At 39.2% G+C, this 24,673-nt stretch overlaps 1 protein-coding gene and 1 long non-coding RNA gene across 5 annotated transcripts in view; one reads left to right on the top strand and one right to left on the bottom strand.

The window, feature by feature from the left end:
* The window catches only part of FAM135B (family with sequence similarity 135 member B), a 200,128-nt gene that overhangs the window by 93,387 nt on the left and 82,068 nt on the right, over window positions 1-24,673 (bottom strand). For all 3 annotated transcript variants that reach the window (XM_032695734.1, XM_032695726.1, XM_032695743.1), the window contains one exon: window positions 15,960-16,039. In XM_032695734.1, the coding sequence (XP_032551625.1) occupies window positions 15,960-16,039 (80 nt within the window). The remainder of the gene's footprint in view (window positions 1-15,959; window positions 16,040-24,673) is intronic.
* LOC116790626 lies at window positions 20,491-22,939 on the top strand. 2 transcript variants are annotated; one of them, XR_004358434.1, is made up of 3 exons: window positions 20,491-20,575; window positions 22,018-22,087; window positions 22,844-22,939. It is a non-coding gene; the product is annotated as an uncharacterized LOC116790626 (long non-coding RNA). The 2 variants fall into 2 exon arrangements; XR_004358430.1 differs by lacking the exon at window positions 22,844-22,939 and adding an exon at window positions 22,385-22,431.

Here is a 24,673-nt window from a genome sequence, read left to right as displayed (position 1 = left end):
AATTTGATAATTTCTTGTTTGTACAAAAGCACCACCAACATACTGTTTACCCTTCCTCTGGTGTTGGATCAGCCATTAGAATCAAGAAGTATAAGTGAATGAAAACAAACTTCTGTGCAGGAATAGGCTGGCTACCTCAGGTGTCTGCATCCCCCCTTATCCCCAGGCTGCTGATAGACTTAAAGTCTTGAAGAAGAAGGAGAAGGTTTCGTCCTTTTTATCCATCACAACTCAGACTACAAAGCATATATTTAATCTATGGTGATCATTCTGAATGAAATAGAAGTACCTCTTCCCATTCTTCCCCCCAGTCTGTGTTCACCATCTCGTTTTGCTGTGAGTACAGTTGTCAGGCTTTTGTTTGCAATCACCAGGCAAGTAACCTCACAGAAACAAGCAAACACTCAATTCAGTTCAATTACCTTGAGTTTTCATTAATTGGCTGGCTAAAGTAAAATACTTCTAAAACCACCCACAACCTGCAACTGAACATTAATGCAGGGAGCATTCTCTCTGCTGAAGATGCTTGTCACTAATGAGCCTCAGACTTCTTGCATAAGCCAATTTCCCATTCCACATAGCAATTATGTAAATGAAAGTGAAGTTCTTGATAATCTTCATCGGTTCCACTTGTCTCACAATTAAAGAAAGGAAAAGCCTTAAAAAATTTCATTTCAGTTTGAGGAAAGAACTGGCTACCCAGAGAGCAGGAAGTAGAAGCCAGATCTCACAGTTCAGCAACAGTATGGACTCCCTGTTCTCTTTCTCTCTCCCTGGTATTATAGCAACCTCTATTACTAGAAATCAAAAAACAAAACAATCTGCAGTTTAATTTGGTTTCATTAAAACTTAAAACCCAATTCATCAGTAAAAAATAAAAACCTATATTACTCCAGCCTTCCTACTACAATCCACAAATAAAATTAATTCATTATAGAAGTCTAAACCTCTGCTTTTGCTCCCTGTGTGCAACACTAGTACGAAAGTACACAGTATTTTCTTGTATCCTGTTAGAGATCTTTTGTAGTCTCTTCTAATCTGTTTGAGACTCTGAGCTCTGGTGAGTGTATTTTCAATCAAATATTATTATGTCTAGTAACACGGAAATCCTTATTGTGTTATTTGTGCCAGAGATTTTTCATCTCCCACAAATATAATCCCTACTTTATTAGTGGTTGAAAGGAGTTATTACACTACTTCCCACTACCTAAGATGGAGGGAATTAACCCTTGACATTTCTGAGAAAGTCACATGGTGAAAACTCAAATCCTGACTTCCACACACTTCTTAGAACAGAACCTACTGGTGAGGTTCCCCAGATCCATCTCAGTATCTGTATAGCCTCTTGGTTGCACCAACTAGCCTTGAATAAAATTTTTAGGATGGTATTTTTCATATCTCATTTTAGTCACAGAAAAGGCAGGCAAGTAATTTGATTTTTTTGTTTTTATCTCAGTGGTAAGAAATCAAGATCTAATAGCAGGAAGTCACTGTAACCTAAAATTCATCTTTCAGACATGTGGAATGAAGTCCTCCCAGTGTTGCTTATGGGGGAAACTTCCTCTATAACCTTAGACTACTCAATCTGTCTGTACTGCTAAGATCATGTGAGAAACCACCATTCTTCCTCCTGAGATTGTGAGTTGAAGTCCACTGTTAAGAGCAGCAGACAGAGATGCAAGAGATGATTCAGAGCTATGAGAGACATGGCAGAAAATGTCCCTGCATATGCAAAACTCAAATCTAAAGCAAAGTGATATTTACTTTTGTAAATGGTTCCTAGGTGAAATGTAAGATAAGGGATAACAGATGGAGAGATATAAATAGAGAAATCCAGGAAATTACAGGATGATATTAGTCACCATGACTGGAGCTACTCTCAGTGCAACAGTAGGCTGAACTTGCATGGTATCTTCATCTTCACCAATGCACCATTCCTGTAGGAAAACCTTATACTATTCAGGTAAAGAGCAGAGGTTCAGGGAGAACCTCATTCAGTATTTCCCATTATTTCCCTGGATAAAACTTGACCTCCAGTTAGACTGTTTTCCAGATCCTGAAGATGAGCTTGCTGACAAAACCACAAAATTTTCAGCCTATATCTGTGCAGGGTTTTGTGGGGGGGTCTTTTGGTGAAAGTTGTGGGAAGTAAACTTGGCATGATACCAACGACTGCACAAGAGAGAATGGTGCAAATACTCCTAAGATAACAACCAGCAAAATTCTGTCAGAGCAAGAGGCAGGATGAGTAATGTGCAACATGCTGACAAAGAGACACAGCACAAACGTACACTCTGAGGAGGTAAGTTAGTTCAGAGAAGGCGTTTATTAGGTCGCAGAATGTACCAGGACAAAGCCAGGTTAAAGATCTTCAATATGTTTTTGTGCTTGGCAGTATAGACATAAGCTCTTGTTTACCTCACAAGAACTTGGCCTCAAAGCTGAGTTAACTCACAGCAGTGAGACATGCTGAGATGTGCAGGTGGAAAGTGCTACACAGGAGTGGTAAGACCTAGTAACTGCTAATGAGCAAACACCAAAAATCATTAATGGATGTATCTGAGCTGTTTAAAATAAAATAGGGGTTTTTTTCCTCCATTTTCATAGGTTTGCTCTGTTGCTTCTGAAGAGATAAATGTGCATCTTTCTCTATACCCATGACAGAAATTAAACTCAAGTTTCCCAGAAAGTTAAAGAACATTGCCCAGTAAACAGGAAGGTGTCATCTGCCTAAGAACAGCCCAAAGGTGAAAAAGGTATTAAAGAGAAAAACTCCACTGAAGCAATACCTGGCTGTATATATTATGCTACTCAGGTACTGTGCAGAAGGGATGTAGCTAAACTGATGGGGGAACTGATTTTTGCTGTTTGAGATTTTAAACTCCTTTCCCCTGAACAGCCCTTAACTGCACACTCATCTCAGCTGGTCTCTGTCTCATATTCACAACAAACTGTGTGTCCAAGCTTTGATGAACACAGAGGGTCATGGAGCAAGTGGAGCAACACAGTCTCCTGCCGCGGGGTGTCAGCCCGAGCTCCAAGGAAACTCTGCATTCATCTATGCTCAGCATGTGACTCATCTTCTGGACCCGGATCCAGAGGTGTCCACCAGACCCTCTGAGAGGCGTCTCCCATGTTGGAGTTCAGGTGAAATAACAATAGCTTTAATGTGTATGTAAAAGAAGTAGTTTTATATTTTCCTTTCCACAGAACAAGAGAGCAGGTCCTAGACCCCTTCTCCACTCCCTTTCTGTGCCACCTACACTGGAATGCTGAGAGCCGACACCTTCCACCACAGTAACCCTCATTTCTTGCTGTGAAGGACTATAGTATAATGACATTCCAGAGCCAGTGGCTGTATTCAGACAGTCAAAAGCAGAAATTGATGAAGATTTTCCAAAAGCATATTAGCAAGTTTTGACAGGTTAATGTGTAGAGATTTGGGGAGAAATATGTTCATGAGCAGAATTATTCTCCTAATTTTTGATATGGTACAGTAGCTACAATGATGTTGCAGCATACTTCAGTTTAGGACATCAGCCATATTTAAAAACCTTCCAACTAGGAGCACAGTCAGTGGTTTTAATTACATTAATAGATTCCCAGATTACTGTTATTACTGCGACTCAGTGCAGAGTGAAAGTAGTAGGTCAAACATTTCCCTTTTTGGACCCGTTGTATTACTCCCTAAAATGTGAACTGACCACAAAAAGTTTCAAGACCATAGATAATGATGTACTCTCCTACACTGTCACCTATCACAAAAAAAATCAGAGTTCTTTATATTAAGTAATTGAGTTTCACAATACCCTTATGATACAGCTACAATTAACCCCATGATATACACGTGGGGAAACTAAAACAGAGGGAGGCTGATTGCTCAAGATCAGAGCTGGGAAAAAGAGCCCAGCAATCACAGGAATTAAGGACTAGTAAAACCTTCTGGGTCCTCAGCTCCTCCACAGACACACAGTTCAGTGCTATGAGACTCAGGGGTTTTTGTTTCTGTTAAGTTCTACCCTCGGGTTCTGCTTTTGGTATTCACTGGCTTGAGTGAGTCCATCAAACACAGGGTGTCGGACATAAACACTGGGTACTATCCATATGTGTCACAACCTCATTTTTTTGTGCTATTTAACCAAATGAAGTATCAATAACACAGGGATCTTCTCTACACTATAATTTTGATTGAGTTTCTTTTGTAAAAGCAAAAAATGCTGAAATAATTCTTGGGAACCTAAGTATAAGTAGCATGACTGTTTCTTCTAACATAGTGAGAAAAATTTATTCTTACTCTTAAGGAGTTTATATTGTGTTTATATCATATATGATTTTTTCTAATTTACTTTTTGCTTTGTTTGGTTTGGTTTTTTTTAATATCAGCTTTTGATACTAAGAGTTGGTGCCTTTTTTGGTAATGTGCAATATCATTTCTTCAAGATGAAAAATCAGAAGATAGAGCACCATCCCTCCCTTACATGTTTTTCTTCTAATGCAGTACTTCCTACATTATCTGCAGCATTATAAAATAGTCTTGTGAAACAGATCTCTCAAAGTCATAGCCTGCAATGCTAGAATAAAAAATTATGACCCAGAGTGGCTGGAGACTGATTTTATCACTTTCTATACCGACACAGAAAGATGTAGTGAGTCAACTACTCTACTGATCTCCCCACCACATGCAGCCCTTGGAGGCACATTTAAATGGTATGATTTCAGAGAGTTTATGATCTAACCAGTGGAGGGGGTTGTGGGAGCAAATTTTGAATGCTCATTATGAGTTCCCACACACGTATGTAAGGGGAAGAACAAGTTACATGGTATCTGCAGTAGAAGGTGAACTTTTATCACTTGTCTGCAAAATCCAAGCCTGTAATTTTGAACTTTCTTAGTTTCTACAGAATGCGTGATTTGCATCATACATTTTTATGCTACCAGCTGTATAATTTAAAATCAAGGTGAAATTGTGGGTTTTCCTAACATTCTTCTCCATTCTATCAAACCTTTAAGCAAGTGCTTATCTAATAAATGAGTAGGTTCCATTTAAACCAATAGGATTGTTTTTAAGCTTCAAGTAACAAACCAGCATTTTACTATACACAATTTTACAGCAATCACCAGACAAAATGTCTGCTTCTGACAGATCAGGTCATATTCACAGGCTACATATAGTGTGGAGGAAGCTGTTTCTTCATGGAACACAAAAGAGGAGCCAAATTTACATGATCTTAGAGATAGAAAAGAAAAAAACAAAAACTAAAATGTGGGTTTGTTCCCCCAAAGATTGCACCTGTTTGAGACATTTGGTTTTTTATTGTACTTCAAGCACTTCCCAATTGTTGAAAATGCAAAGACAGGATAAATTGTAAATTATTCCCTGTTCAGGATATACCTTGCTTTTAATCTTCAGCAAAGGTGTGAAAACTTTGCATGAAATCCAAGTGAATCCAAGTGAATATATAAACATCCAGACATTACTTCTGCATGTGGAAATCTGTAGGAAAGGAAGTGTTGAGTTTCAGCATTATCTGCAGGCTCTGTGGTGTCACACCAGCAGGGAATGCAAGTCTAAAGAGGAAGAAGAGAGTTGAGTTGTTCTCCTGTTCTTCAGTATGTCACACAAACCTGAGGTCTCATTCTCCTCAGGCCTCTATCTTCTTGTTCAGTTTGTTGTAGTTCCCTTGAATTCCTAACTACTCCATCTTAATCTTTTTGTTAGAGAGTGAGCAAGATCAGGTTTTGTGGGCAGTGAATGGTTCAAGGCTGTTGTTCAAACCAGATTCACGTTCCGTGTAAAGCAAAACTGTGTGTTCCAAATGTTTCTACTAAAAAGTTAACCACAGAAAGTAGGGCAATCTTTTCTCTCAAGTGGAAATGGAAAAGAAAAAGAACCCAAACAAATTACAAACCCGACTCAAAACCAATTACCCCACCCACATGCCTCTTTTAAAAATTAATATTGAATATACTTCTACAAAGATATGGTACAGTTCACATACTGGAGCTGTGCTTTGCACACAAGCACTGGTTAAAGCTCTATGGCTCAGATTTAGACTGTTTCAGACTAGCTATTACAATGGTCCTTTTCAGACATAAAAAAATTCATGTACAAATTACCTATAACTTTCCCCTTTCATTGTGACATCATTATCCAACCTGGGACATAGGTTTTCTGCAGATGGAATATCTTGAGTCAGCTGCTAGAGGGTATATGTCTCTAGCTATTTGGATTCCTCTTGTTTATCTCACATGTTTGGAAAGGTATTAAATTAAATATATATATTTGCATCTTTGAAGTAGTGCCATCATTTTACAGATAAGACAGAGTTTGTTCTGCTATCTGTGTTCCCTGTTTTAATCTCTAGACTGCATGATTTTTCAGAGCAGTCCCTGTCAGTAATATTGAAGGGAAATTAAACCAACCAGCCTTCCTTGGCTAGAGTAGCAAATTAAAAAAATCCTTCTGAAAGGCCTACATATACACCTGAATGCACAGAAAATTCTCTTGTTTTTCTTTTTACAGTCACATCTCATGCATAGCATTAAGCTACAGAGGTACTGGCCGCAGAGTAATGTCCTGGAGATCAGTTAATAGCGCAGAATTCTTTGCTGAACCCTAAATTCTATTTCTGGTTTGTCAAAATTCAAACATGACTTCTATTTCCCAGTATATTTTTTGTCAATTTATGAAATTCATGGTGAAAATATAATCATGGTTTTAGTCTTACAAAATATAAATAAACAAACTACACCACTTCTACAACTTCATTTCAAATAATAAATCCAGAAGGAAATATTAATTCATTTTTTATATAATACAGTGGATTTTTTTTCCTGCTAGTGTCAGAATGAAGTTCTAGGAAAAGAATAAGAAAGCTGTGCTCATACTGGAGTCTTCTCCTTACTCTTACTTTTTACCCTGGAAAACCCTTCAGGAGCATTATGTAGAATCCTGAATCAAGATTCATCTTTGATTCTTTGCTGGGAAAGATAAGAGCACCATTTTCTTTGTATGTGGACTGTGTCACCTCTCCTACCTTTTATTATTACTTGCCTAATTGGCACACATATATGAAGGCACAAACTGCAATCACAGCCTTTTTGTGCCAGGTCTTTCACAAACACAATGGAAATGTCTCTCTCTGCAAAGTTCCTGCAACTTTTTTTATAGTAAACGGACAGAAATAGCTGTGATTTAACTCATCTTAAAATAGATATGTTAAATTACTCCCTCAGATTACCTGTTTCTCTCCTCTGGCTATAAAGGGAGACTGGTTGATTAGCTTAGGTGGAGACACTCACAGAATAGATATCAGCAGTTAGATAAGATTATTTTTACCCTTAGTCACAGATTTCCAAGGCTTCTTCCATCTCACATCCATAACTCATGTTACAGATGATTTATTACCTGCTCTTCGAATATAGTCTAACACAAGACAACTATTTCCTGCTAGTATAGAAATCTTGGTGAAATAAGGTTTGTTAGAAAGCTTACATATAAATCAGGTATATATACCCTCCCCAGGGAAGAACACTATAATCTGTAGCTGGTAAGAATATATATTTATATATGTTTTAACTAATGAATATTGTCTTCTTTCTTAGCAACTGTCATCTAAAGTGCCATCTATAGATCTCAGGATATTTAAATCCTAATTTTCAAGATCTTTTACATCCCATAGTCACTAGGACATCCTGACCACCAATATTCTCAAGAAATCATCACTCCTTGCAGCATGTCTGTAATGGTTTGGTAAGCAGAACACTGGGATGATTCACCATCCACAAATTTTTTTAAAGAAAGTCTTAAATATACTTGTGGTCCACATACAAAAATACAGTTTCACCTTCCTCAAATTTAGTATTAATTTAGTTCCTTATAGACCCCAAAGTCTTCCATCTGAGATTACAGCTGAGACTTCATATTTATCACCTGGGTTGTTTAGCAAATTCTTTATTGCAGAATTACCTGCTAGATGTGAAAGTAAACATGAAGAGGCTGAGTTGAATGAGAATGTAATCAGGCTAAATGATCTTCTGACTGAGGAACCCCTCTAACACGTGGCTACAAGCATGCTGCAAACTCCTTCATATATTCTCTCACTCACTTCTGCATTTTAGATCTGCAGAAGGTTGTCCGTTAATCGGTGGGTCACAGCCTTCAACAAAGATGCCTGTGCCCTTTCTTTTGGGAGTTTTAACTACTTAAAAAGGCTAGAAAGCAGCTTTTAGAGAAATAGAAAGATGACAGAGAAAGAGAGCAGATGACACCAAGTTGGATGGGAGTGCTGATGCGCTGGAAAGTAGGAAAGTTCCATCGAGGGATCTGTTCAGGTTGGATCAATGGGCCAAGGCCAATTGTATGAGGTAGTGAAGTGAGGGTTGGTCTTTCCTCCCAAATTATAGCACAAGCAGAAATGGCTTCAAGATGGGCCAGGGTAGGTTCAGATTGGATATCAGGAAAAATATCTTCATGGAAAGGGTTGTCAAGCATTGGAACAGGTTGCTGAGGTAAGTGGTTGAGTCATCACCCTTGAGGTATTTAAAGGACATGTAGATGTGACACTGAGGCACATGGGTTAGTGGTGGGCTTGGGTTAATGGTTGGACTCAATGACCTCAGAGGTCTTTTTCAAACCAAATGATTCAATGGTTCTGTGAAAACACTCAGTTGTGATATCTATGTATTTCTTAGCTAACATTAATCCAGTACAGGAGCACCTTCTGCAGAATTTTCTAGTATTTCTGTAGACCTGTTCAGTATGTCATATTCCCTCTGATATCTCCTACCTCAGGGGAAAATGAGGTTATCAGGGCTGTCAGTTACCCATAATACTGCTCCTAGTTCACACTGAATTCAAGGTGCAGGACAAACTTTCAGTTTTATCTGTTATATCTATAGAAAGACAATACACATGTTCTTCCATCTTAGCACTAAATCTGCTGTGCCATCATTCCAGGTACTTGGAGCTCACAGGAATTTATAGCTCCATGAACTGCTAAGACAAACTCTGGTTTTGGTTCTCATGACAGACTTGAAGGAGTTTTGTTGGTAAAACAGAGTTGTCTCCTGCATAGAATTCTGGATACATTTTGTGGGGTTTTTTTCTCCATTGATATATAAAAATTTTTTATATGCTATTTTGTAACACCCGATTGTCAAGATTTTCATAATTTATTGCAAGCTATCCATTTTTTAATGCTACTTTGCCTTTTTGGCACTCAGTGAAAAAGAAATATTAGAACTTATTGCAGACTTTAAGCTGTGATATGCTATTTAGTTTGCCCATTTTGACATCCCAGTTCCAGAAGTACTTTTCTACTGAAATTTCAGTGTTCCAGACTGAAGAAAAAATAAATAAAGACTAAACCAACACTAATAACCAGTGACTTCTGAAAATTTAGACTCTGAAGTCAACAAACCAGGGCTGAGCATGACACATTTATCTGTATGTACTGAGCTGCAAATCCACTTTTTAGAAGGTTTGAAAACTCAGCTGCTGAAGGTTGAAAATACACATTCTTTACCAGAGCAATACTCATACAGACCCTCCAGGGCTAAAATAAGCCTACTTGGAAAGTGCAAAGACAACATTTTTCAGGCGTGAACTCGTTCAATGCATCATCATTTTCCTATTTAAATGTTTGAAGAGGTTTGTTTTAGTTTTGAAATCTTGTGTTTAGCATATTTATATTTAGAATAAATGGAGATGTTATATTTAGGATAAATAATTTCTAAAGGAGACACCATAATTTTAAAATTGCTTGATCAAAAAGTTCAGAGTGTTTTCTACCTCAGTGTGACTTTTGATTAAAGCTGCACATTTCTGAGATGAATCCTTTATCTTAACCTTGCCTTTTGACATTTTGAATTAGCCTCATAGAAAGAATTACATAAAACTACCTCTCTACCCATACATAGATTCCATGATGATAAAAAGCAAGTTGTCCTATTAATTTCCTTGTACAAAAGATCCTAACATAAATGCAATCTCTTATCTCTGATTTATTCCATGAATCAAGGTTCATTTCTTAGACACACTGAAATGTGAGAGGATGGAATAACTGACCTGCTTGGGATCAGCAGAAAATTTTCCTCCCTAAAGTTCCTCCCTAAAACAAAGAGGATCTATGCTTTTTGTAGTGTTTATTTCTGTTTCTAAACTCATAGCCAGTTACCTAAGAGACTTTTTAGTTAGAGAATTCATATCTGAAAAGAATTTTATTCTTCAAAAACTTATAAGATTGTTAATTTGTTGTGTCACATAGTTGTGTAGCTGACACTCTCTATATTTGTTCCAAATATTAATTCAGGTGGCGAAATTCCCTAACTAAAGTATGGATCATTAAAATAGGACATCACATAGTTTTTTGCATCAGTGCAGAGATGGGTACAACTGTTGCCTGGGTACAATCTACCTAATGAATTGATGTAAATGACTCTTCGGTCATTTTAGGGCAGTGGTGGATTATAAAGGACACTGAAGACTGAACCTTACATTAGAATGAGGGCAACAAGGATCACTGTATGGGGAAATCAAAGGCACAAAAGTGAACCTGGAAGAAAAGAGAGGTCTGTGAAGGTCCAATTCACAGAGGAGTGGTAGGTCTGAAACGTCTGTATGGACGATTTAACCCCAGAGCTGAAGTTCATCTTTGGCCCCAAGCAGCAGAAATACTGTGTTGGCTCTCTGCATGTGAACAACTGGATTCTGTCCCTGACAGACCTTCAGGTGGCCACTGATGAGGAAGTTTTGTGTCTCAGACTCACTGTCCAGGGGAAGAGACTTGTGGCATGTGTTGGTGCTTACAGACCCTTCCTACTTTTGGCTTTCTCCACTAACCAGGTCTCAATTTAAGGTTGGGATGCTGTTTAGCATCTCCAAGACTGTAGCCTGTATGATCTACCCCAGCTTCTGGAGGAGGGAAATGAGGGCATCCAGATTAGTTTAGGGTCTGCAATGGAAAATCTCATAGCCACTAATCTGTCTTCTCAGCTTCCATCCTTGAGAAATTTATGAAAGGCCTTGACTGGAAGATGATTGAAACTCGCAGAGAGAAGTAGCACATCTGTCAGAGATATCTTCAGTTTATTCCTTTTTGTCTTTTTTTTCTCTGTTTCTATATTCTTTTCTCTTGGAATATCATGGAATTAGTTCTGTTTAGATTGTGAACTAACAATTCTTAAAGATAATCTAGTTCTAGTCCCTCTGCAATGGGCAGGGACAACTTCACTAGATCAGGTTGGTCAGGGCCCCACCCAGTCTATCTTGAATGTTTCCAGGGATGGGGTGATCTCTTATGATCTCACAGCAGAATTTTTCTAAGAGAACTCATCCCTAAAATACCTTCTCTCACAGTGAAGTCCCCTCTGAATATAATTTTTATTTGTCAGGTATACTTTATTATATGTATTAAATGGATATTTATTTTCAGATTAATTTTAATAAGCTTTGAAAACAAGCCCATGTGTTTGCTAAAGCGTAAATTTCTCCCCCCTTTTCTCATGCTTCAAAAGCGGTAACCTTATCTTCAGTTAATGGAGGCACAAATTACCTTCCAAAAAGTTATTGGAACTAATGACTGCAATTTCATACTGTTCCACAAGTCATAGTGTTGTTTCTTCTTGCTCTAATGAGCAACTAAAAGCAACTGCTTGTTTTGACTGCATTAAGAAGCCATTTACAAGAAAAGGTTTCTCTTTAATTATTGAAGCAGAATTCCTTCATTGGGAACTTTTCTGAGACAGTCAAACACTAACAAAGAAATTAGGATAACTACTTGTTTATTAAAATCAGGTACAAACAGTTAATTATGGAGCATTGTGTCTTAGGTGCAAGGTAACCACAGATCAATACTTAATTTATAGGAAAAGGCATTCAGTGAGAGTGATCATGAACTTGTGTAGTTCAGACACAGGTTACAGTAATGTTCTTCATTTTAGGGACATGGTTTAGTAGTGGACTTGAATGTGTGAGGTTAATGGTTGGACATGATCTTAAAGATCTTTTCCAACCTGAAAGATTCTATGATTCCATGATTTTCTGATGTACTTTTTTATTTTTTTTCTTTGCATACCACAATGGAAATTGTGCTACTTTTTCCTTGTCACTTAATGTCAGATATTTCATTTTATGAAAAAGCTTAAAATTGTGGGCACATGAAACACCTCTACATCACCAATCAAAAGAGTTAATGTGTAATGACAATCACAACTACTTTTTCTTAACTTGTCTGGAACAAATATTGCATCTTATCTCCCCTGCCTTGTATGAGACAAATTAAGAAAGAACCACATTCCTTGTCTCTCCTTGGCCATCTGCACTTTTAGACATTAATTCAATTTAATTGACTACAATTCGATGGAAGACTTCTACAATCCAATAAAGACTAGCATGGCGGGTGATAATTTTTCTTAAATAGTCTGTATTACTTATAATTACATTTTCAGGCCAAGTTTTCAAAAAATATTTGTCTATTTGAAGTTTTGAGAATTAGTAATATGGTACTATTGGATGGAGAAAAAAAAAAAGAAATCAGAACTCAAATCAAAGTCCCGAGTAACTTATTTCGTTATATGCCATGCAAAATATGTTTTGTTCTTAATGTTCATCCACCAAAACAATTTTCTTGGCCTGGAGGCCAAGGTGATAGGCAAGCAGCTGTCCCTGGTTGTAGAACATGAGAATGAAGCATAGTGGGTTGAAAACCACTAAAAACCTAACTGCAACTTTCACTACTAAAGAACAATTCTCTCAGAACAGTAATGCATCCAAGTGGTGTGCAAACTAATGCAAAACACTGCAGAGGAAACGAAAATTTTTATTTTTCCTGAGATGTGGCTTATCTGGCATCTCCAACAATGTAATTCACCCTCATATTCTTTTTCAGCAGTAGTGCTGCTAAGATTTATCCCATGCATATCATCTTCCTTATCTGGTCTTCACCTATACTGTTCTCCTGTTCTCCACCATTCTCCCCTCTTTCATATCAGAAAATCAAGCTAATAAAGATAATTCCAACTGTTTCCAAGCAGTGCTCTTGTTCCCAGGGTTTTGACCAATGATCTTGTGTGCTTAGGATTAAACTTTAAATATTTTAAAGATATGTTTTTAAGATAAGCTCCTGCAATCTTTCAGCTTGTGTCTATAGCCTGGAAACACATGAATGACTGCATGCTTATTACTTCCATGAATCCTTGTCCCAGAATTTATATGGTAGCCTAAAAAATTATGGAAGACCTAAGCATAAGACAACTCAGCCAAGGAGCTAATTATACAAATGTGCTACTGTGAGATGGCATATTCACCTTCCCTGTTTCTTTAGCTGTTTGTGCTGGAGTCACACAGATTCAGCCCACTGTTTGCCGCAGGTGGACACCATCACGTGGAAACATTAACACACCATGCTGCTGAAGAGCACCAGAGGCCAAAGCCACATAAATCCACTCAGGAAGGCATTTCTAGAGTTTAACTTCAATATTTGTCTGCATTAGCTCAACCCTGCAGGACTGATTGAGGCCAATGAAGTTTGTGATGTTATGAGTTGCACAAGAACAAGCAGAGAACATTATTTGTTCTTCACAAGGCCAGAGTAGGCTGCATCAGTCATGGTATCTATTCAAAGACAGGAAGATAAATTTCATGGGTGTTCAAAACCTGCATGAGAGCAACTCAAGACTGTGTACCACAAGCCTTGTTCCCTCTCTCCTTTTTATTACCCAAAAAGGAGGATCTTGAACATAAGTCCTACAAAGAACAGCTGAAGGAGCTGGGGTTGTTTAGCCTGGAGAAAAGAAGACTCAGGAGAGATCTTATTGTTCTCTACAGTAACCTGAAAGGAGGTGGGGATTGGTCTCTTCTTCCAGGTAACTAATGATAGGAAAAGGGGAAACAGCCTCAAGGTGCCAGGGAAGGTTCTGGTTGGATATTTGGAAAACATTCTTCCCTGAAAGAGCGGTTAAGCATTGGAACAAGCTCCCCAGGGAAGTGGTGGAGTCACCATCCCTGGAAGTATTCAAAAAACGAGTAGACGTGGCACTCTACAACATGGTTTAGTGGGCATGGTGGTATTTGGACAAAGGTTGGACTCGATGATTTTGGAGATCTTTTCAAAATTTTATGATTGCACGATTCTGTGAAAAGTCACCAGCCACCAGTATTGTCTTGTCTCTAAGAAAACCCACCTTGCTAAAAATGCTTAGGATTATGAATTAAATGTATATATTTTTATGAATATGTGTATATGCAGATAGGATTCAGGCATATTCCTGTTCATACACTGACTCAATACAAGCTGATGTGCAGCCTTGATGACAGAAGTGATCAGATCACAGGGGCTCTTGGGCTCCAGCACAGCTCTCCTTGGATTTGACTGAGCCATACAGCCCATTCTCTTCCCAAAACGTAGACAGGATGTGGCCAAAGTGTGGCCCATGTAGTAGCTCATCGAGGCTTCCTTTAAAACCTGTCAGTGCTGTGCCATGGATGGAGTCCTTGCTGTACACATTTGGTTGGTCACCACCAAGGGACACAGACTTCAGCTTCCCCTCTCCAGAATTATTGGAAACTACAAGGGTTTTTGCCTCTGTTGCTGAAAACATCCAGTGGGAAGCAAACATTGCTAATGTTGCCAGTTTGCAAGGTATTATTGTAAATCCTGTACGTTTAATAAAAATAAAAAGCCATGTGTGTTGGAAAATAAATACTGAGTCTTATTTATTTTATATATTTACATATTTTATATATTTTATTACTGCATATATTCACAGATTTTGCTACATAAATTTACATAATCATTTTCAAAGTATATTTTCAGTTCTCACAGATCCTACGAACCCAATAACGGAAACATTAAAAATATTTCCTTTACACCAAACTCACAAATGTCAGTTATTTTATATTCTTGTTGGTGAGGTAGGAGTTTATTCACAGTTTTATAACACACTTGTTTCTTTGCAATGCTACTTTATTAGGGGTGTCTTATTGAAACATGCACATCAATTTAATTAGTCCTGTACCAGCTTTTCTCATACTGGGAGAGGTCAGTGGTATGAAAAAAAAACCATTATGGCCTGTGTGCCTTTAAATTCAGTCCCATTAAATGATGCTCCCTTGCAGATCTATGAAATCAATTAGGAAGTACTTGCAAAGATAGCCAAGGAGAAACTGCTTAAATCCTTAATAGCTTAAATACCCCCTGTCTTGATGTCAGCCCTATAAGGCTATTAGAGCCCAGTCTGGATCGCATTAGCAATACGAAAGTCAACTGCTAATCTTGTAACTGCACTGCCTGCCTTGTCTCTCTCCTGCCCCTGCATCTGCATGAATTGTTCCTTGAAGAGGTGAAAGAACCCTCAGTATTGGCCTGACACTGAAGATGTATGAGGGAGAAGAAAATACTGTTCTTTTAAAAAAGTAAATATGGTAAATAGTTGAGTTTTTTCCTTAAATAGTACAGCCATCCCTGGTACGACAGGGAGTAAACCTTTTTTGTTTCTTGTTGTTGAGTGATTTTTGCCCCAAGAAAGCAAAATTCTATCTGTCCTCATGTGATTTATTTTCAGATTTTGGTTTAACTTTTTCTATTTTATACAGATAAAACTTGTCTAATAATTTTGGTTTTTATTTAAAGGAGACTTCCAAATTGAACGATACACTTTTTTCCTTAAAAAAAAAAGAGAACCTTAAATACATAAAAGAATATTAAACTGGAAAATTGTCAGTAAGGAGCCACGTATAAAAGAGATGCTAGCAGATAAGATGGTGAGAATTTCCTCTGCTTTTCTGACAGACACAAGCCCAACTCAGCCCAAACCCACACGAGAGCAGAGAGATGAACAACTACGGAACATTAAGGAAATCCAGGCTTGGATCCAAATCCAGGCTCACCTGTTCCCCCCCCACACTCCTCCATCTAACCCACGTACAATCATGTCACCTTCCTCTAGGATCTCCTCACCTGTCTGTCCTCCAATCGTAGCAAACAGCCTATGGGGAATTCTGGATGGGATCTTCAGTCCAGCTCTTATCTGGTAATACCTGGGGAGAAAGAATGAAAAATTACATGCTGTTAGAGAACTGACCACTTGATCCAACCTAAAAGTCTGGGAATCCTGGGCATCCACTCTCAAAAGCACTCAAGAAAATGGGCATGCTCAGGAATACTGGATCTTTTATTCTGCCTTTTAACTTTAACTAAAGCGGTTTTAATCTGGCCTCTCCTATTTTACAGCAGGCAGAGTGGACACTGTGTGACTAATGAGAAAAGGTTGTGAAAAGCTCCTCCTGTGTGGCCTCCTGTAGGGAAAAGAGACATTGAGAAACATCTATAATAAAAAGCAGTGAGATCAGACAAGGAGGGAAAAAAAGTTAATACAAAACAAAAAAAAAAAAAAAGGAAACTTCTGTGGAAAGAACAAAAGTGCTAATCTCTCATCAGGGAATATTTAAATTATGCATAGTGGTTATCATTCTGCTGTTCCATGTTGAGGCTACCCCATCAAGAAAATGTTAGCATTAATCATTTACCCAGAGAGCGTGTGGAGTCTTCATAACTGGAAATATTCAAGAATTGTCTGGGATGACACTGCTTGAGCAGGGAGGTTGGACCAGATGACCCACTGTTGTCCCTTCCAACCATATCCATTCTGTGATGTTGTGAATCATATTTAAGCCAGTTGTATTCTTGTTGTTTTCTATCCCATAGCAGATAGATGTGTTAGATGAAGAAAGACAGGAAAGACAGAAAAAGTCAGTGATTTCACTGGCTTAAATTACACATAGAATCGCAGAGCCTCCTGAGTTGGAGGGGACCCACAAGGATCATCAAGTCCAAGTGCTGGCCCTGCACAGGATAATGCAAGAATCAGATTATGTGCTGAGAGTGTTGTCCAAAGTCTTCTTGAATTCTGGCAGGCTTGGTGCTGTGACCAATTCCCTGGGGAGCCTGTTCCAGTGCCCAAAATACGAGCTCAAGTCTAAACAGAGAAAAGAACTCATCCCAGTCTTCTCTCATCACCACTTCCATGGATGAAGGATAAGAGGCAGTGTACAGTACATTGTACACAGTACCTTGTAGCTCAGGATACCTTCACCCGTTTGCAGATCTCCCACTGACCTGCTGTAACACCATGTTGGTGTCAATCTCCCATTCTCTGCATTTTCCCTTCTTTGGTTTCTTTGTTTATAAATTTGTCATATCTCACAAGCATTTGCAGATGTTTTTGGACTGATTTTGTTCAAGCCTCTAAATACAAAAATAAAGGTTAAATTTTGACTTGTAAAGGTCTACCAAGCAACTAAACATGTTGTGACACTTAGCAGAATTATTTCCTTGGAAGAGTGTATCCGTATGTGGAAATGAATAGTTAAAACTGGATAAGAGAAAAACTGAGGGAATTGGGATTGTTCAGCCTGGAAAAGAGAAGGCTTCATGGTGTCCTAATAGGAGTCTTTCAGTACCTGAAGGAAGCCTAGAAGAAAGATGGAGAGAGACTATTTACAAGAACGTGTAAGGACAGGAAAAGGGGGAATGGCTTCAAACTGAGAATAGGTTTAGATTAGATATTAGAAAGAAATTCTTTACTATGAGGATGGTGAGGCACTGGAACAGGTTGCCCAAAGAAACTGTGGCTGCCCCATCCCTGGAAGCGTCCAAAGCCAGGTTGGATGGGGCTCTGAGCAATCTGGTCTAGTGGAAGGTGTCCCTGTCCATGACAGGAGGATTGGAACTAGGTGATCTTTAAGGTTCCTTCCTACCCAAACCATTCTTTACCTCTATGAAAACACTGAGTTTTCTGTGAACTCCTGTATGAACAACAGTTCATATAGGTTACACTTACCAACAAAATCTTTGCTAAGGGCTCAATAGTGGATAAACTAGATCTGTCTCTGCTAAGTAAAAAAGGTGAAGAAAGGAGAGGCAAAAAACCAAAACAGTAAAACTCCACTCCAGAGGCAGTTGTGCCATAGTCCTTCACAGATTAAAGCCTGCATTACTCTGCCTGGTAGGTCCTTGCCAACTTGGATATAATTCCAGTAAAACCTTTGGCATTTTTAGGTACCCATTTTAGTCAAGAACTTGCACATGAAAACTCTCCATTTACATTTTAGTTTTCAGAAAAGAAAATAAAAGCAGCTCAGATTCTAAATGCACACAGTATCTAGTTAAACATAACATCAACCAAATCTAAGGTGCCTGATCTTTTTATCCGTTATGCTCTCCTTGAAGTATGCAGGAGTTTTTAATTGACGGCATTGCTCCTGATTTCTTCTAGAGAAAGTATAAGAATTATGCCTTAAGTTCCTTTGAATTTTCATTACATTTATATGCAATAAAATTTTTTAACTGACAAAAGTACCCTATTCGGACAACTCATAAAGACTAATAACTTCCAAATAACAGTAACATGATATTAAAGTGGAAATGCACATTAATGTAACGGGACATTACTCAGAACGTGCCCATTCCAATAGACCTATGCCAAACAACAACCTCCTATAATTGTTTGGCCACTTTTTTTAGATTTTTGCTACTTAAGGGTGTGGTGGGTTATCCTTGGCTAACAGCCAAATTTCCAAACACATGCTCTCTCAGTCCCCTTCATCAACAGAATAGTGGGAGAAAATAGGCTGAAAAATAGGATGGGGCAGAGCACTTACCAGTTACTGTCACAGGCAAAACTGATTCAACTTGGGGGAAAATAATTTAATTTATTCACAATTGGGTAGTAAGAAACAAATCCAAACATTAAAATTACACCTTCCTCCACCCTACCCCCTTGTCTCCAGGCTCGGCTTCATTCTTTCTGAGTCCTCTCATCCCACGCAGCTCAGGGGATTGGGATAGGAGTTGCTGTCAGTCCATAACAGCATGTCTCAGCTGCTCTATCTTCTTCATACACTCCCTACTACAAAGTGGATGCTTCCACAGGCTGCATTGCCTTCAGGGAATATCCAGCTGGCTACCTACTGCCACACTATAATAATGTCAGCCTTCCCTCATCAGGTGTCTCATGTCCAGAAGCATCTCAACAGCCCTAAATACTTCTATTAGGAAACTGATCTCCAGTGGCTTGGCTGGTGTTTCAGATTAAGCCACCTAAATCTGGGGAGACTACCCATAGGTGTCTTAGGTGACAGTTTCATATAATGGAATCACAGAATCATGGAATGGTTTGTGTTGGAAGGGACCTTAGAAACCATCTTGTTCCAACCTCCCTGCCATGGGCAGAGACACCTTTCACTAGACCATGTTGCTCAGGGCCCCATCCAACCTGGCCTTAAACACTTCCAGAGATGAGACAGCCACAACCTTTCTGAGTAATGATGACCAGGCAGCCAAAACTCTCAGCAGACTTAGAGACATTCAGATCCTAAGAGGATACTGGGCAGAACTTTGCTTCACTCATCGTCCAAACTAAAACTGCTGACTACAGTACTGCCTTGGATATCAAAGACACATGAAGATAGCTCAGTACTGGTGACTTCATAACAAGGTTAGTTCCAACCTTCATTATGCCCTTTGCAAAATGGACTAGGTGTAAGGACATAGAGGAGATGGGTCTTCATCTTATTTTAACCATTCCCTGTTCATCCCCTAAATTTTGGTAAATTCATTTGAATGTCAGAGATATTCTAGAAGTCATAAAAAGGCATCTTTCTGTGTACACACCAAATTTAACTGCTCAGAACAAAAACGGAATAGAAAAGTCATAGAAACCTAAAGAACTCTCAATCTAAGGTCAAACTATAAGTTAAAGGTCCAGATGTAAAGAGAATCTGGAGACTAGTAAGGTCTGCAATATTAAGGATTGCCACCAAAAATGACACTCATATTTTATAGGTAGCCAAATGTTTTAATTATTAATTAAAGAAATGACACTAGTCAGTTATTAATAAATGATTTTTGCTGATTGTTTGGCATCTGATCCAAAACGTCTGGCCTTGATATTGCAATGGCATAAAATAATTTTGGTATAAATCACCATGGAATTAGATACTGTCTTCCTTAAGAAACACTTTAGAGAATGGTCCCATCCCCAGAAGACACAAGAGGCTTCTAAATATTCTGTTGTTGGTTCAACTGTGCATAAGAGTGCATTGCAAAGACTTGTGTCTCAAGGTAATGACACTGGTGGTCAACTGGATTAATGGCAGAGAAGGACAGTGATGTAGAGGACTTCAGATCAAAGTCCTAAAAAACCTGAAGACATCTTCATTTGATTTTCACCAGACTTCTTGTTTTCCAGTTAACATAAAACTCATTACCAGTTTTTTGGTTGTTGGTTGTTGTGGGGTTTTTTTCTTATTTTTAAGCCACATGTCAATATTGAAATCATTAAGCAGGCAAATATTACCCATTTTTCCTCTGAGCATTTGAAGGCAGGGAGAAATTGCCAAACATTTGCCAAAATAAAAAAAATCAAAAAAACAAAGGTTCTTGCTCTCACACTGTGAAGCTGGATGTTACTTCATAATAACTTGTGCATTGTGAGGAGGGTTTTGCTGATCAAAATACAGGCCACTGCAAGATGCAGAGTCCTATATGATTTCTTCAGCAGTAAACACAGACAGGTACCTCCACTTCCCCGTCCTACTGACCTACATACCCCTGAGATGTGTCAGTATGAGTGAAAGTGAGACCAAGATATAAAACAAAGTTATGTTAATGTGAGTGTAAATAACAAAAAAAACAGTCTTAAGATCTGGTTACTGAGAGATGTCTCTGCTCAAATTAAGGTGCAAATGAGATCATATGATCATAAGTCAATAATATGGATTTTACTTAACAATGAGTGTGAGGTAGAGAGATAGAAAGAAATGAGAAGGGAGAGAGATATCAAGCAGAACATAGTCACTTCCTGTGGACCTAGCAGCATCCCAGCCTTCACCCTGGACTGCTCATTATTCTCTCTCAGCTTTTTTAACCTCCCCCCAGGTCTGAGATAATACCTGGACAATAGTACCACCTTTACCTTATCTCAAGCTCCTGCTATGGCTTAAGTTACAGTCCAAGTTCAAGGTATCCACAGAGACATATCTGGGGGGGCTTTGGCTGTTGCTAATGGTTGCAGATTGTGAAGGAACATGATTCAGGATGGGGACAGTTCCAGGCGTGGAGAGAAGAATGCAGCAATTGGCAGAACTTTGTCCTGTGGACTTTGCTGTTATTATGTGGTTTCATTGTATTCACTCTACACAGTGCACAGCCTGGACAAGCCCAGGCTTGCCTTGAGTTTGCCTGCTCCCTGCTTCCCCCACTCCTCCCCCTTTTGACGGTGTCCCTATCCTGGTTTGTCCCTCTGCTTGTCTGTCTCATGCTCCACCCTATGTTCTGGTCCCTTCCGCTCCCGAAGGAACAAAAAGAGAGTGGGCACGCCTGAATAAAGGATTCTGCTTGCACCCTTCCTTGTGTCCCATCCCCCTTTCAGACCACAGCAGCAGATGGCATCTGTCCCATAACTTGGGGTGATCTTTGTTTGACCAGTGATACATGTACGAGCAGTTACTTCTTTACACAGTTTGCCACAGTGGGAATTTTCCTCTGGATGCATTACCCGGGATGTGCTGACCAGATCTCACCTATGCCAGGCCTGGAGTCAGCACCATCCCGTTACTCCATTCTGTGCTTATCTCACGGCAAAGTCCTTCTGTGGTGATGGTGTTTGAGATGGGCAACTATGCTCTTTGAGTCCTTACAAACACTTTGTCAGTGCCTCTACAAAAAAAATTTATACTGTTAAATGGTTGAATAATGTGCTCAGTCCCTGCTAAGGGACAGGACAGGGAGGAATGGCTTCAGTCTGAAAAAGGGTAGGTTTAGATTAGATATTAGGAACAAATTCTTTACTTCGAAGGTGGTGAGGCACTGAAACAGGTTGCCCAGAGAAGCTGTGTATGCCCTATCGCTGGAAGTGTTCAAGGCCAGGTCCTCCACCACAAATGTGTAGGAAAGGACTGTCTGATAGTGATATGGAGATATTGCCTCCAAAAATAACAAGCTAGTTTGCTTCTAGAACCTTGGTAGAAGTGGCATGTGAATTGGACACTTAACAGACTTACAGCAAATCCAAGAAATCCATAAAGGTACAGAAGGGCTGCTGATGAGCAGAAACTAAACAGTCATTTTGCAAAGGGGGTGAAATGGACATAACTTGTCTCCTTGAGTGTGGCCTCAGAAATATATGAGGCTTTATAGTAGATTTTAAGGAAAAGAATAATTAGGAAATAAATGAGAAACTGCAGTACAATTCCTGTTTTACTGCAATTAGACAGAGTCTGGCTCATTAGAGTTAGACTAGGCAGTACCTCTATTTGAGCAAACAGCTGGTTTGCAGTGTTTGTTTGTGGTTTTTTTTTTTTCCTTTTTAATGGTGAGAGCAGTGCAGAAAAGCTTGTTTAGTCTTCAGTAAAGTAGGGACAGCATGGAAAATTGCCAGCTAATGTGGAACAGGCACTGTGAAGGGAAGATCTGGAAACAGAAAGCTGATTTTAGGAACTAAAGGAACTTGGTAAGTTAACTTAGCAAAACACTGAACTATCAGATCCCCTTTCCATCTAAAAACATGGGAAGAAAAATGCCAGGAACAAAGAAGAAGGCTGAGGTACAAAAAAGTACACCTTTGGCACAAGAACAACCACAAGAACATCCAAACTACCCATGAATAAATCCAGTTTAGACATAATAAGCTGTAGCTGGCAAAGGAGCAAGGCTGTAAAAAAAAAAACAAAAAAAAAAAACCACCTCCTAACAGAAGCAGGAATGAAAAAGCCAATTTGTTTTTAGGGGAGCTCTGTAAATTTCCAAATGATTTATAGGACATGGATCCTTCTTATTTGCAGGACAATGCTATGTATGCAGGCAGAGCATATTACTCCAAGTCCCTTCTCTCTTACAAGACAAACTGCATGGGTCACCCAAGTAGCAATGAATTTACCATCCCCACCTTCACTGGCTATTTGTGAATTGCTCATCTTTAAAATTAAATAATTTGAATAGCCTCTTTGTTTTCCTATGCCTGGACACATATTAAGCCCTGATGACCTGTACTGACTCACCTAGAATGCTGACATAGCCCCCTTGGGAGCCTGACTCCACTGACACATGTGCTGGGTGCCACTGGCTCCCCTTGCCTCCTCCTTCAGGAGGCAGACCTGCTGACACCTTTCAGTCTCTTGACACCGAGGGAGGTGCTCAGACCTCCTCTCCTAATGTCAGGATAAGAAAATGTTTTACCTACAGATAACTCATCATGCCATCTCTAGTGATCTAACCATACCACAGGGCAGTACCTAATTCTAGAGGATTTACATAAAAACCAACAGAGAGATGGGGCAAGAGAGCAGGGTGGTACCAGCCCTGTTCCTGACACTTGGGATTCCATCTTTCCCTTCCTTCCTGCTCTCGGATTAACATCAGAGTATCTCAGCTCTCATCTAGTCCTGCAAGTTGCTGCCTACTTGTCTTTCCTCACCATTGACTGGCAATGACATTGTAACACCCAGGTTAGGAAGGGTTGACTAGTTTGAGAGAAGCAATTTGTAATATAATATTGATGTATCATGCCACCAAACCAGATCGCTTCCACCAGGAGCCCTGACAGACCAGACTGCTCCTCCTTGATCCTTCCTAAAGAATGGAAATCAAAACCATTGGCTCAGTAACAGCATCATAGGAGCCAGACAAGTTCAGAACTGAATAGCTTTCCTCCTGCTTTGAATTATACCCGAACAGCTCCAAGCCTTAAAATTTCATCCTTAGCTAGGCCACACTCAAATAAACAACCCTTAAGCTAATGCATACTGCAAACAAACAAGCTGTGTGCTGAGCTTGATCAGTCAGCCTGAAGTTTCTCCTGCTCCTCAGACCAGTGTTGGAGTTGCCCTCCAGCGACTCCAATCAGCAAAACTTCTCCACTGAATTACTACTTCCAGGGAGCCAAGTGTTGCAGCACACTTGGAAGTCAGTGACTTGACAGGCAAGGAAAAAGACAGATTTCTTCATGAAAACAGCATGAGAAGAAACCTCAAATCTCAATGCAAAACTTAACTTCATGGGCCATAAGAAAAGTTTGAACTCAGGTGTTTCAGATGGAAAAAAAACATGTTCCCCCTCCGGAAACATTAGGAGACCTTTCTGTCCTGTACTGATGTTCCCCAGAAGAGGATTGCCAAGTGTGTTATAATCTGAGAGCTGCCTGCTACATATTTCAGAAGTTTACACAGGACAGAAGAAACCGCTCTGACCATCCAGGCTGATTCCCAAAAAAATATAGTAATTGATAATCTGCCAAACACACTATTATTTCCCATATAAACACTGGGGGCCAAAACTTCAAAACCAGAAGCTTTCCATACAGTTAGCTTCCTGCTGGAAAAGTGAAAAGTGAAAAGCTGTCAGGTGAAGTATCTGTCTTGGAGGTATAGGAAGAAAGCCACAATAAAAGGAGGCAAATAGACCCTTGTTTATTTCTCCTTTCCCTTCAGTGAAACGAATCAGAGGTGTAGCCATGCAAAATTCTGCAAGTTTGCATAAAACAACAGAGAATTTTCCTTGCTTGTGGTGATAATGCTTGAGGTTACATATCTAACAGAGTCAATAATATTTCACAGATCCATAAAATGCATGAGTCACACAGAAGTGCATTGTATGAATCCATCTCTATTTTGTAT

Source organism: Chiroxiphia lanceolata, chromosome 1, assembly GCF_009829145.1.
Source record: "Chiroxiphia lanceolata isolate bChiLan1 chromosome 1, bChiLan1.pri, whole genome shotgun sequence".
Lineage (NCBI taxonomy): Eukaryota > Metazoa > Chordata > Aves > Passeriformes > Pipridae > Chiroxiphia > Chiroxiphia lanceolata.
This window is presented reverse-complemented; position numbering and strand designations above follow the sequence as displayed.